The sequence below is a fragment of the Canis lupus genome, chromosome 38 (genome assembly GCF_011100685.1).
Source record: "Canis lupus familiaris isolate Mischka breed German Shepherd chromosome 38, alternate assembly UU_Cfam_GSD_1.0, whole genome shotgun sequence".
Taxonomy (NCBI): domain Eukaryota; kingdom Metazoa; phylum Chordata; class Mammalia; order Carnivora; family Canidae; genus Canis; species Canis lupus.
In genome coordinates, this window is record NC_049259.1 from 2,639,526 (window position 1) to 2,653,639 (window position 14,114).

At 50.0% G+C, this 14,114-nt stretch overlaps 1 protein-coding gene and 1 long non-coding RNA gene across 2 annotated transcripts in view; one reads left to right on the top strand and one right to left on the bottom strand.

Moving 5' to 3' along the window:
* Positions 1 to 11,201, top strand: part of MFSD4A (major facilitator superfamily domain containing 4A) — a 29,481-nt gene extending 18,280 nt beyond the window's left edge. The window contains exons 7-10 of the mRNA XM_038586035.1: positions 2,965 to 3,112; positions 6,342 to 6,412; positions 7,767 to 7,887; positions 9,022 to 11,201. Of these exons, the coding sequence (XP_038441963.1) occupies positions 2,965 to 3,112; positions 6,342 to 6,412; positions 7,767 to 7,887; positions 9,022 to 9,077 (396 nt within the window). The 3' untranslated portion in view covers positions 9,078 to 11,201. The remainder of the gene's footprint in view (positions 1 to 2,964; positions 3,113 to 6,341; positions 6,413 to 7,766; positions 7,888 to 9,021) is intronic.
* Positions 2,267 to 6,765, bottom strand: LOC111094507. Its single transcript, XR_005385593.1, has 4 exons — positions 6,560 to 6,765; positions 6,304 to 6,426; positions 3,323 to 3,476; positions 2,267 to 3,099 (listed from the first exon to the last, which is right to left on the bottom strand). It is a non-coding gene; the product is annotated as an uncharacterized LOC111094507 (long non-coding RNA).
* Positions 11,202 to 14,114: the final 2,913 nt, after the last annotated feature.

The following is a 14,114-nucleotide window of genomic DNA, read 5'->3' on the forward strand; positions in this document are numbered from 1 at the left end:
CTGGCCCAGATGGGAGAGCCCCACTGACCGCGAGGAGAGCTGGTTGGTGGAGTTTGCTAGTTGGCCTTGGGCAGGCTCTGTCTTCTGTCACCCAGGCTAAATAAAAATAAGAGAGGTGTTCTTAAGATTCCCCCAGGCCTAGAGATTTTCAGGGTGACTCTTCAAGGCTTGCCTGGAAATGTATGGTTTGTAAGTGGGGTGGCCAGGCAGCAGGAGGGGGAAGCAAGAGCACCACCATCAAAGCACTGGTCCCACCCCAGGCACACCCATTGCGAGCTGACTATCAAGAAGGTGCCAGCACCATGAGGGGTGGAGAGGTGAGTGTTCTGGGCAGAGGGCACTGCTGATTGAAAGGTCCCAACGGGGGAGCTAGCTGGGTGGGATTGTAGTGGGCAGGGTCGGCGATAGGATGCAGAGAGACAGCAGGTTGGGGAAGCAGACATGAGCTAGATCCTGTAAGGTCTTGTTTGGGGTTTTATTCAAAGTGGGAGAAAGGCCTTTAGACAGTGTTAAACAGGGAATGGACGTGATCTGCTTTGTATTTTAAGAGCACACTCCAGGGGGAGGGCCTGGGTGGCTCAGTCTGTTAGGTCAGGATTGAGCCCTGCACTGGGCTCCCTGCTCAGTGGGGAGCCTGCTTCTCCCTCTCCCTCTGCCTGCCACCCCCGCTGCTTGTGCTCTCTCTCTCTCTCTCTTTCTGTCAAATAAATACATTCATAAATAATGTTTTTTAAAAATTAAAAATAAATAAAAAATAAAAGCACACCCCCCTGTCGTGTGTGAGAGGAGATCTAGGAGGGGCAAGAGTAAATCACGGAGACAGCGAGGAGCCCCTCTTGCAGTCCAGGTGGTGGCAGCTGGATGAGGGTGGTCAGGATGGGTTTGGAGACACAAGAGTCTACAGCATTTTTTGGGTGGAGTTGATGGGACTTGCCCTTGGCCTGAATGGAGGCGGGGAGGGAATAAGGCCTTGAGGACTCCTGTAGTTACAGGGCTTTTGGCCACTGGGTGGATGGGCAGGCCATTCATGGACGTGGGCAGGAGGAGATCTGGGGGGAGGAAAAGCCACGTTCTGTCGAGACTACGTTGTTAGTCAGCCAGTCACCTGTCGGAGGGGCAGGAGGATGTGCAAGTCTGGAGCTCGGAGACAGGTCGTGGCTGGAAGGATGGATTTAAGAGGTTGGGCGTAGAGATATTTGGAACCATGCGCTGGACCAAAAGGGACTGCAGAGAAAGAAGAGCCAGGAGAGGTTGGGGCGGCGCCAACATGTAAAGATTGAGCAGAGGAGGAAGAAAGAGCAGCGAGGCAATGGGGCCATTTTCTGTGCCAAAGAAATACATTATATTTGGAACCTTAGCTCTGTCTACTTGTTCTCACATTTTTATCACGCAAGAGATATCTTTCGCTTTGCTTCTCCATGGGGAGGAGAGTTTCCTCCAGCGTACCCCGCCTCGGGCAGCCTTCTGCTGGCAAGCCCTGAGTCTCCGTCTCAGACTGAGAGATCTCGCAGCAGAGACTGAAGGGCCCATGAAGACGGGGGAAGTGTAGGGGGCTCCGGGGTTGCAATTGCTTGGCTCTTCCTCTAGCTGCAGCGGGTCCCTGGGATCTACCTGCGGGGGTGATGGTCCCTTCACTCCTCTGGCTCAGCCAGGGTGCAGCTGGGGCTGGAGGTGGTTTCTGACACACCTTCAGGCCCTCTGCTCTATAATTTTATCTTGCTTGTTTCTAGAAACAGAGATACTCAGCCACGAGATTTTTACCTGAAAGCCATGATTTTCCATGGTCTTCCAGACCCTTATGATTGGAGACATTAAAGGAAGCTCACACACACAAATTCAAGACTGATAGTTGTCTAGAGCCATGGCCCCTGCGTTGCTTCATTTCTCCACGACTCTTCAGTGGAGCTTTGGTAACCCACTTTGCAGACTTGGGGGCTGGAGTCAGAGAGATCTAGGACTTCAAGCCCCAGACTTGGTACTTGCACCTAGGTCTTCTGCCTCCAGTACCGAGCTGCCTGACTTTCTTCCCAAAGGCATTTTGCATAGAAATTATTCAATATTGGGGCACCTGAGGTCATGATCTCAGGATCCTGGGATCGAGCCCCACATCAGGCTCCCTGCTCAGTTGTGTGTCTGCTTCTCCCTCCCTCTGCTGTCTGCCCCCCACCCCCGCACTTGTGCTGTCTCTCTCTCTCTCTCTCTCTCTCTCTCTCTCTCTGTGCGTGTCAAATAAATAAGATGTTTAAAAAAAAGAAAGTATTCAATGTTAACATAAAAACATTTTTAAGGAATTTAGGAAAAGCATGATCAAACAAAAATATTCCCCTGTGACAGAGACCCTTGCTGAACTAGAAAGATCTCTGGTCCCTGAGCTCATCCCAGGCGCCTCTAACCAGGGGGTGGAATCTGCTCAGGGCGGTCTGAGCTGGACCTGGGGGAGGCTGCCATAGCCACTGAGCCTCCCTCTGGGCGGTGTGCCTGGATTCTCTGAGGGTGGGGACCCCACCACCCACCCTTCCTACCACCCCCAGCCCTGCCAGCCTCTCCTGCTACCCCTGGGCTTCCTCTGGGAACTCATGGCTTTTAGGGCAAGAAAAGCAGCTCCTCTCGATGATAGTGGAGGGCAGAGAGCTGGTGCCTTGGCTGGAACTCCCCGTGCTCCCAGATAGGGCCTTGGGCCAGGCGGTACCCCTCGCCACGCTCCTCCACTTCTCCGCGTGGATGGCAGGCCATCTGCCCCGCGGTCTGGGTGGCTCCTCCTGAGCGGTCCTAGTTCCCAGGGCTTCCTTGGCGGCACCAGGAGCGAGGCTGCGAGGCGCAGTGCCCGTGGAGCCCACAGGGAGGCGTCCTGGTCACGCAGCGCTGCTCTGGGGTCAGGGAGGACCTTTCTGGAGCCTGAAGCCCTGCGATCCCCCCGCCCCGCAGCCCCTTCGTTGCTAATCTCCTCCATCCCCGCGGTTACAGGTGGGCGTGGTGGTGACCTTCCTGGTGCTTCTTGTTTTCTCCTACAACGTCGCCTTCCTGTTCGTGGGGACAGCCAGCCTGGGCCTGTTCCTCAGCAGCACCTTCCCCAGCATGCTGGCCTACACCGAGGACATCCTGCAGTACAAAGGTAGGTGTGCAGGTGCGCAGAGCGGGGAGGTACCCCCACCCCAGTACCACTTGCTCCCACCACGCCCCATCTCTCCGTCGTATCCCGGCTCTGCCGCTGCCCCCCTCCTCCCAGCAAGGCTTGCTTCCCCTCCTGACTGGTGGGAACCGGTTCCCGGTTCCTGAGGGGGCTCATTCTATCCCACGTGGCTTTCCCCATTCGACACCGTACCTGTGTCATGTGACGTCAGGCCACGCAGAAGCAGTACACTTCTCTTTCCTGTTTTCGATTCCGGGTGGCGATGTCTGCTGGCCCACAGCTGGCATTTTGTGTGACAAAAATTCCAAGTTCAAAGACCAGCAGGTTGCACAGGGAGAGTTATGGTCTAGGAAAGGGGTTTATAACTTATCAGCAAGAGCACCTCCTTGCTTTGCTCTTCTTGTGGATATGTTTGGAGGCACGAAGGAGTAGGGCAGCGTCTCCACCCTGGGTTTGGGGTTGTGACAGTGGGGTTCTTTGATGTCGGAAGCCTCGGATTCTCTCCACGAATCTCCCTCCCCTTTCTGTAGCTTCCCAACTTCATATAGCAAAGGCCTTTTTAAAAAGTGAGTTAATTAAAAATAATTATGTTGTGAACATTTAGCATTGCCCTTAGAAGTAACTAGAGTGCCCTAGGGTGAAGGAAAACCAACGCTGAGGAGGAGTGATTTCTCTAGGGGAGGAGGGGGTGGTGGAAACGGGTGTAGGCGGCGTGGGGGTGGCCAGAGCAATTAGAGCTAAACCCACTAGGAGAGGTGGGAGCCTGAATCCTTGAAACCTAAGGATGATCTCCAAACCCCAAGCGACCAAGTGAAGCAGTGAATTAATGTTGGCATCACACGTCACGCAGAAGATCCCCGCGTTTTAAGCAGTCAGCCCGCGTTAGAGGATAGAGCTACTGGCTGCTCAGTCAGGAGAGAATGCAACTCCTGACCCTGGGGTTGTGAGTTCAAGTTCCACCTTGGGTGTGGAGCCTACTTAAAAATTAATTAATTAGCTAAGCCAAATGCTAGAGTGTAATAACAATAATTGGGATTGGTTGATTCTGCTCGCAGGTGATCACTCAGATCCACCCACTTCTCCTCTCTCACCATCTCGGCCTCCGTTCAGCCTTCCCCATCCCGTGCCTGCTTGGAACACTTCACGGTGCCCAGCTTCTAATCACCGACTTCCCTGCCTCGGCAGGTGCCCACCTGTCCCCTTCACGTTTGCCTGCCTTGGTGGTTCTCAGTGCCGGTGCCACATTAGAATCCCCTGGGGCACTTGTCACACCTCCTCTCACCCTGCTCCCACCCAGGGCCTGCATCCTGGCCTTGTGAATCACTGCCGTTCCCTGCCTGCAGTGCCCGCTCCGCTCCATCCCGCCCCTGCACCTGCCTGCCTACTCCAGTCTCTCTCTCTCCACCCCTTCTGGAAGCTTCTCTAATCTCCCCTGGAAAGATGTGCCCCTCCCCTTTGTACTTGCCTCTCGTGTTTGACCTGCCTCATGACTTTTGTACCTGTTATCTGTGTCCTCTCCTCGATGACGTGTTCCCTGTGGGCACCAGCAGGGGACAAAGGCAAGAGCGTGTGCTTTGAGGTCATTGGCAGACCTGAACGCCAGTCCTGCCTGCACGCTTTCTGGCTTTGTGACCTCGTACGATTCCATTTTGTTCCCCTTTCTTAGCCTCGGTTTTCTCACCTACAAAATGGGGATGCACATACCCACCTACCCACCTATCGGATTGTGTGTGCATTTGAGGAGGAGACATAGAACACTTGGCTTAGCGGCTTAGTGGACTCCCAGGTGCTCAGCAGACATGTCAGCTCAGATCATCTGAGTACTCTTGGCATTTAGCTTCACACCCGTGCACAGAAAGTACTGGCGGGTTTTTGAATGAATGAGTGGACTAGACACGGGTGCTTCTGGAACTCAGAGAAGGGAACGACCAGTGTTCAATCCACATGTAGCTTCACAGAGGAGATAGGACGTGAACTGGCTCAGGATTTGGAAAGGCAAAAGGAAAAAGGAAAGGTGCTCCAGGGAAGGGCAGGGCAGGGGCAGGGGACACTGTGACAGCAGAGACATAGCGCTAGGTATAAATATAAGCCAGACCAAGAGAGGAACTTGAAGCACAAAGTAGGCAATGATGATCCTGTTTTATTCAAAAAACACAAGCACCTACCACAGGTTGGCCACTGGGCTAATAGTGTGTAGCCACTGAACGAAAATTCAAGGCACGGTGTGCTCTCATGGGCTTGCAGCCCCTCGGGGAAGGCTGCCTTGCAAACAGGCAGCCGGGTAAGGAGGAAAAGGTTGGAGGGGCCGAGGGAGACAGACAAAGAGCAACTTCATGCAGGTTTAGGGCCTGGGGGAGGTCTAAAGGAGGAACTTAAAAGGTGAACAGGAGCTTGGCAGATGGAGAGGAGGAGGAATAATGCTCAGAAGGCAGGGAACACACGTGTCAGAACCTGGCAGGAAGCAAGCTGGTTTCCCGGCGCTGGAGGGTATGGAGGGTAGACTGTGAGCAGGTTCAGAGGCGTCTGAGCTCTCAGCAGGGATGGGGTATAAAGGGCCCTGCAAACTACATGAATGGGTGTGGACTTTCTCCCCAAGGCAGTTTCCCGTGTGCCCACACAAGGCTGGGTACCACATGGCACTTCCTGCAGGGCCACGCTGTGGAGGAGTTCATGCCCATTTTACAGAAAGAGGGACAAGTGGCCTAATCTCATGGCTAGTAGCTAACACAGCTGGGCTCGGGACCCCAGACCATAGTCTGACCCTGAAGCTTGGACTCGGAGGGTCTGTGCCACGTTGCCGGAGCAAGCAGAGGTGTGGCCGGTCAGTGCAGCGCCAGGGCAGTGAGGACACAGGTCTGCCCAGAGCCAAGGGCTGGCCAGAGGAGGTCAGAAAAGCTTTCTGGAAAGGTCAGTGGCAGTCAGATTGGGAAGGACCCTTCCTAATGCCAGGCCGAGCAACTTGGAATTTACCCTGAAGACAACCCTGAGTACTTGAAGGTCCTAGGACAGTGAAAGCATAGTGACGGCAGGACCTACCATCCCCAAAGCAAAGTTAAGGACTAAAGTCTGAGAAATCTAAGGAACTCGAAGTAGTCCTCTTAGGCAGTCATACCATTTTCCAGAGTCTTCCCAGAAATAACTGGGCTCATACCAGCAGACTTCTGGCTCCTTACCTTGCTTTTACTAACCCAAATCCTTCTCTTTTGGTTAGGCTGTGCGACCACGGTGCTGGTGACAGGGGCAGGAATTGGTGAGATGGTCCTCCAGATGCTGGTTGGTTCGGTATGTGGGAGACCCTAGAGGAAGGGGCCAGTATTTGGGGAGCCCCCCTCTGAGCAGGTGGGAAGAAGCGGCCAGCCACCTTCTGAGCCCACCCTATCCCTTCCCTGAGGGTCCCACTCAGCAGGCAGGGCCCCCTCCGTCTGTTACCTGTTTCTGCTCCTGAGCCAGCCTTGCACACTGAACTTCCGAATGTGGGACCTGGAAATGTGAAGGGATGTGGGGTACAGTCCAATGCAAACACAAGGCCTCTCTGGGAGTGGGGCCAGCAGGGCCCCATGGGAATGTCACTTCGCTCCCAGAGCCTGGGACAGGATTCAGTGGAGTCGGGAGTTCATTTCCCACCCCTTCTCAACCTGCCGTCCCCACCCCACCTCTCCCAGCCTTGGCCGTCCTCCACAGGGCCCGCCGTCCTGCCCAAGTCTGCCCTGATCAACAGCCAGCTCACCCACTTCTCTTCAGACATCCCCACGTCTCCTCTGTTCACCAGGAAAAAAAAATACATCTGCTTTTTATTGAAGACTCTAAGGCATATATTGTTATCCCCCTTTTATAAAGGAGGATGCTGAAAGTCAGATAAATTAGCAACTTGCCCTTGGTCGGTCATGCTTCTAATAAGTGATGGGACATACAAACCTAGGTCTGTCGGTCTCTCCCAAATGTCCCTCATCACAAACCTCCTTCCTTCTTCTGGGGCCCTGCCAGGAGGGGGAAGAGCTGCACTGAAATGATGTGATGTCTGGGGTTTGCTTCAATGTAGGGGTACAGAGGAAATTGGTGCTAATCACTAAAGTCAGTTGATGGGTCCATGGGAGTTCCATAAGCTACTTTGGCCTGTGCTTTAAATTTTCCGGAGCACCTGGGTGGCTCAGTGGTTGACTGTCTGCCTTCAGCTCAGGGCATGATCCCAGGGTTCTGGGATCGAGTTCCATATTGGGCACCTCACAGGGCTCCTCTGCCTATGTCTCTGCCTCTCTCTGTGTGTCTCTCATGAATAAATAAGTGAAATCTTTAAAAAAAAATAAATTTTCCACGGTAAAAAAAAGATATATATACAAAATCCTTTGCAAAGTTCTGGTTAGGCCTTGTAGGCACAGAAACAGTATGATCAGAATTTAAAGAAAAATATGGAGATTTTCAGAAGGTTCCAGGGACTGCAGGGGCCATGAGGTCTCACCCCTGCCTCAGAGCAGGACTCCTGCCAAGCAGCCCCCCTACCTACCCATGATCCTGCCTATCGGCGTGATGGCCCTCCACCTGACTGAAAAACCTGCCAGAGGTCAGAGAAAGCTGCTTCCTCCGGTACACCTTCATGTGAGGTTTTGATGGTCTGTATTTGTGTTTTCCCCTTTGGCAGATATTCCAGGCTCAGGGCAGCTATAGTTTCCTGGTCTGTGGCGTGATCTTTGGTTGCTTGGCTTTTACCTTCTATATCTTGCTCCTGTTTTTCCACAGGATGCACCCTGGACTCTCATCAGGTAAGGAAAGAATCTGTTTCCCCACAGAGGAGGAAAACAGAGTGGGGTGAGGCTGTGGGAGATGCCATAGATCTTAGCACGCCACAAATGCCATTATGTTCCAAGTAAAATGCAAGGAAATGTTTATTTTTCTACAGCTTCCTTTCCCTCTCTTCCTGCTGTGCCATGCAATTGTCCCGGGCTGGACTCTGAGGGCAGGAGGGAATGGGATAGGCTGACTCATGGCTTCTCCGTTAGGAGAGGGGCATGGATTGTGAGCTTGGCTTCCTGCATCCCACCATGCCATGGGACCACGGGCCAAGAATCTCTTTCCAGCTCATGTGGGGCCCTGAAGGGCAGAGTCTGCCTCCTTGGCTGGAATGCAGCCCAGAAGCCTAATTGGCCACCTCTTTGCAGTTTAGGATTTTGACTCCAGTCCAGATTTCTTTTTCAAAAAGAAATCCTTTAGGCCAAGTGGCAAAGGAAAGCTCTTTCAGGGCAGAGGCGCCTCCTAAGAATAGTCTCATTCCTGGAGACCCCAGGGAGGGGGAGTCCCAAAGCTGTTTTCATAACCCTGAGCCTCCCTGCCTTTGCCCAAAGATCCCAAAGTCCCAACAAGTATATCAGCTGTGCACGGAGCCGGTTCTTAAGGAGCCAGGCAGAGCCCTCATCCTCTCCATAAACGCAAAAAAAATCACAAAAAAAGAGTGGAAGGGACAGGTATCTGTAATCCTATCTCTCAGGTGGCCACTCAGTGTAAAGGCCCAGAAGAATAATGGGGGCCCCGTAGTTAGCACACACTGTACCCTTACCCTGCACCCCTCTCAGGGGGCAGGTACGTAGCCTGGCACTCAGCATGGAGGCTTCACTTAGGTTCCAGAAGCGTTTGTTAAATATGCAATGAGTAACACCTAATGAGTTCCCTATTCGTGGGAGACAGAAAGAAACCTCTATACCCCAAGTCCTAGACACTAGTTTCAACAAACTTCCTCCACCAATGGATGGTTTGCCAGAACTAGTAAGTCTGACTTTCTACTTGGCTCCCGGAGAGCCATAGAATGGCAGAGAAACAAAAGCCTGGGTAAGCTCTCAGATGAATAATTGCTACAGCTCATACACGCCGCTACAACACGCTACCTGTTTTTCCTGTTGTAGTTCCTACCCAGGACAAAGCCCTAGGAATAGAAAGCCTGGAGTGCTACCAGAGGTAAAGCTGGGTGAAGGGGGCCGGCGAAGACTTCCGGCCTTTTGAGCACACCCGCACGGACTGAAGTGTTCAAGATGCTTGGGGGTGGCGGTGGAGGCCATCTCTCCACACCTTGGCTTGGATCTTCTCCGCTAATCCTTGCTTGGGTAGAAGAGATTGAATTGACTTCTGGTACCTGGATCCTCCCAGGGCAAATCATTAGAAGTTTACTGGATGGATGTTCAAGTTCCCTGGTTCGAACCTTTGGTCACAACTGTCCAGGATACCCAGATGGGAAGGAAGAAGACAGCCATACGCTTCACTCCGTTGGCCACCTCTTGCATGGACCACACCCTGCCTGGGTTTAAAAATCACTTTTCATTGAAGTTTGGAAGAATAGGTTGAAATTGTAAAGTTCAATGATCATTGCTAGATGTAGATATATTTTAAATTAGTCAAAAACAAACCCCAAGTTTATGCCCTGGCATGCTCAAAGGATTGATGTTGCTTTTTACCTTTTGAGAGTCCAAAGTCCTGCAAATTCCTGTCGCTGATATCAATAGTTCATTTAAAATCTATAGCATCAAAAGGAAAAGTTGAATCTTGCTGTCTTTGGGACCCTAATTCAGTGGTATGCTGGGCTAGCTCAGACTATAAAAAGCAGATTGCTAAAATTTCATTTTGAGAACTGGCTGTGAAACATGGCCGTTGTTCAAAATTAAATTATAGAAACTTACAATTAATTACATTAAAGACAAAGGTAGTGACCACTCAAAACCCATCACTTCCTTAAAGTTACTTATGTGTGTTGTATCTGCGTGGCGGAAAGGTATGCTTCTGTGCATCTCTTCCCAGCAGCACTTTCAGTGATCATGTGTTTGGTGGCTTGAGATCAGCCCTGGGGGTGGGGTATTCACCCCACAGGACCTGGCAAAAGCTGTCCATCCTGGCTTCCTCCCACCTCCAGCCGCTGGAGAGCCAGGTGTGAAACATCTGCCAGCATACCACTGCTAACAACAATGCTAACCGGCCCCAAAGTCATCTGGGAGAATGGGATGAAGATTCTGTTCTTTACTGACGCTGACAGTGCTTATAAAAGGTGTAGAAACGGCACTAAGAATTTCTCCAAAATATCGAATTTAAACTTGACATCTTTTATAGAGGGGCACAAAGCTCTTTACACCACGTCAAGTTGTTTTCTTTAACAAAAAGCTGGGGCTACCTAGTGATCCTGAGGAGGACAGACTCCTGCCCAGGGCAAATCCCCCAGCAGCACAGAGAGAGTCCAGAGCTGCCGCTTGGAGAGGGTAGGAGCACTGAGCGGTCCGGAAGCAGTGAAGTGGCTATCACAGTGACAGTACATGCATTTACCTGCAGTTTTCCTGTGTATGTACAGATGTACGTGGTCAAACAGAAAAAGTGGATCCAGGTTCTCAGGAGCTGGTCTAAGCGGTCTCGCAGATCAGTAGCATTGTCATGTAAGCCGCTCCACCTGCCAGCACCATGTGTGCCCGAGGGACTCCGGCAGCCCTGGGGTGAGCCCTGGCCTCTCCCTCTAGCTGCATGGCCCTGGGCAGATAGATCACTGATGCTCTTCCGGCTTGGTGGTGGTTGTTGTTTTTAAATCCAAGTGACATTTCTAAAGGAACTGACCCTACCTCAAAGGAATTCTGAAAGAATTAAGTAACTTTGTTTGAAGCAATTCTCATTTGCCTGACACAGAAACTGCTTAATAAATGTTAGCAATCTTTATTTTTAAAACCTCATTAGCAACTTCAAAATTGCTCATGTGTTTGGTACATATTTATTGTAAGTCAAGCAGATCCAAATTCTTTTGAAAGCCAATGGTCTAGGGGTGTAGTTTTAACTATATTTGTAAATACTTAAAAGTATTTGATGGCTGCCAGACTTAAATGTTCAATCTAACCGGAGTGAGTGACTGACCTGGACAAAAAGAAAGTGGTTGTATTTTTCTTGTGGTTTTTCAAAATTAAAACACACACACACACACACAATCCTTTTTATACAGATTTAGAAAGAAGAATCATTGGCTTTCTCTAAGATGTCATGATTAATTTAAGACTATAGGAAAACAAGATTGAAACAAATCTAAGTGTATCTTTCCTGAAATAAAATATTTTAAATTTAATAAGTGTGTTATCCATTATGGACAATTGAGCTTTTATATGAAGCTCAGAAACAAATGATCAGATATTTCCCAAAGAGTGGGCTCTCTCAAAGTCAGGCTCACGCGGCTGATATTTTAGGAGAAACAACTCTCAGGACTAAGAATCACTATTCCCTCTTAAATATAATCAGAATAGGAGAAGGCAGGTAGGTTTTAATGCGACGCTTCAGAATCAGTTACAGGGCAAGTAGGGCTTTTCACCTGATCTCCTCCTGCTAAGAGTGTTGACATTTCAGAGTGCGGCAGGAGCCTTCCATCCCCAGCTTGGAATCTAATCCATCTGGATGCCAGACTCACTAAAGGAAGACAGAGTGAGTGACTTCGAGGTCATTCAGAGGATTCGTCTATTCATTTTAAAAAGATTTATTGAGTACCCGCTGTGTTCAAGGCGCTGATTAGGTGCAGAGATACAGCAGAGAATGAGCTAGAAGTCCCTGCCTCGCAGAGATTACACTGCAGTAGAAAACAGATGGACGGTAAGAACTACATGCCACAGGATGAAGGATAATTGAGTGCCACCGAGGAAATACAGCAGGGGAAGGGGGTGGGAAGAGGACTGTCCAGAGATGTTCTGGAAAGCCTTCATAAGGAGGCACCATTTGTGCTGGGACCTAAACAATGCAGAAACAGCAACTCCCAAGGACCAGAGAAAGAGCCAACTGGGCAGGGGCCAGGGGGAGAGCAGCGCGTGCTGTCCCTGAGGAGCAGCAAGGGGACCAGTGGGGCTTCAGTGTGGTGAGGAAGGTGGGTCAGGAGTCGGAAACAGGTGGGAGTGGCAGCCGGGGGCCAGATCATACAAGCCAGGGCAGGAGTACAGATTCTGTGGTTTTTATGTGAGATCACCAGGAGTTACGAGCAGGCAGGGCGCGTGGTCTCATTTACACAAAGTAATACTGTGGTGGTTGTGTGGAGGAGAAACTGCAGGACAGACGTGAGACCGGGACACCAGCAAGGGCACGACTGCCTAGACCTCGTAGGACAGGACGGTGGCTTGGACAATGTTGGTAGCGTCAGAAATAGCGAATGTGATCAGATTCAAGCTATATTTTGAGAAGTCCAAATTTGCTGATGGATTGGGCATGGGTGTGAGAAAGACGGGAATCCAGGATGACCCAAGGCATGTGGCCTGAGTTACTGGCCCTGTGATGAGGCCATTGTCCACTGGCAGATGGAGGGGGTGGTGCTCAAGAGTTCTGTTTCGGACATGTTCATTTTTTGATGCTATCCTGGATATCAAGAAGGCTGGTAAGTACAAGAGTTTAGAGCTTAAAAGTCAAGCCCAACAATAAATTTCACAGTCACATACACTTAGCACTTAAAGCCCTGAGACTGAAGAAAGACTGCCTAGAGAGAGAACGTAGGGAGACTAGAAGTTTGGGCCTTGCCAACCTTCAAACCAAGGTTTGAAAAAAGAATATGATCCCAGCAGAGCACGTGAGAGAAGCCACGAAGTAGGAGGAAGTTCGGGAGGGGTGTGGTCTCCTGGAAGGCCTCATGAAGAGCATCTCAAGGAGGAGGAAGTAACCAATGCCACCATGAGAGCTAAACATCAACCACTGGACTGGGCAGCATGGACAGTGACCTTGATAAGAGCAGGGTTTCTGGCAGTGATGACGTCTTCAAAGCACATGGGAATCCCATCAGCTGTGATGCTCCAGCAACAACCTTGACACCAATGCTTTCCATCTGGCAGAAATTATCTTTCCTGTTTCATTTTTCATTATACACCATCCTCTTAAGATTATCCCAAAGGAAGTCACCCTCAGGGACTCCAGTAACAGGGCACATTGCCCTAAGCGCAGGGCTTTCTAGGGACCATCATTGTGAGAGCTCATAACTGGTAACACAAGTCCTGGGAAATTACCCAATGTTAGGCTATTATTTTGTCATTAGATGCATCTATGAAATACAGAAAGTTATTAAAAAATGGACATTATGCCCCTCAGGAGGATGTGTCAACAATCAGAAAGGTTAGAAAATGGTAGATCAGACAAGCTTTTTTACTGAAGGATTTTTTAAAAAGATTTTATTTATTTATTCATGAGAGAGAGAGAGAGAGAGAGAGGCAGAGACACAGGCAGTGGGAGAAGCAGGCTCCATGCAGTGAGCCTGATGGGGGACTCGATCCCAGGACTCCAGGATCACGCCCTGGGCTGAAGGCAGGTGCTAAACCACTGAGCCACCCAGGGATCCCCTACTGAAGGATTTCTTAGAGCTTTAATCTTCTAATATGCATTTTGAATCTCCAAGAGGTGGCGACCCCATTTCCCAAACTTAATCAATCTCATGAGACTATTGTTTCAGGTAATATTATTTTGACCACAGTGGTTTAGGAGGATCCAGCAGTCATCAGAAGTGGTTCCTATTCAACCACCTGAACACAGCTTACCCACCACCTGAAGGGACGCTTCACTGCTGTCCTCAAAGAACACTCTGACTCTATCTTGTCATCCACACCTGGAGATGGGAGACAGACCTCTGTGATGTCATGTGTGCCACCTGTTAACCCCACTTTCCCCATGGAGATTGTATCAACTCAGTTCTCAAAGTACCTCATTCCATTTACTTCATGAACTCAAGTCTCCAATTCCTTATGTTGAAAACTACACAAACAATGCTTAGAGCAGAAATAGGCAAAACATGCTTCTCACAAGGGCTAGAATGAATCTGATTATATTTTTTAAAATTCAAAAGTAAAATAAAAAAGATTTCCCATTTCCCAAGATTTTTTCCCATAAATTCCTTTTTATGTCAACAATCATTTTACAGTCTCCCCTTTCCACCACCTATATCCCAACTCAGTCTTTAAATATTGTAATGTAGAGATGTATCAAATTGTTGAAGGCTGGGTTTTAATGATAACCACTGGGAAAC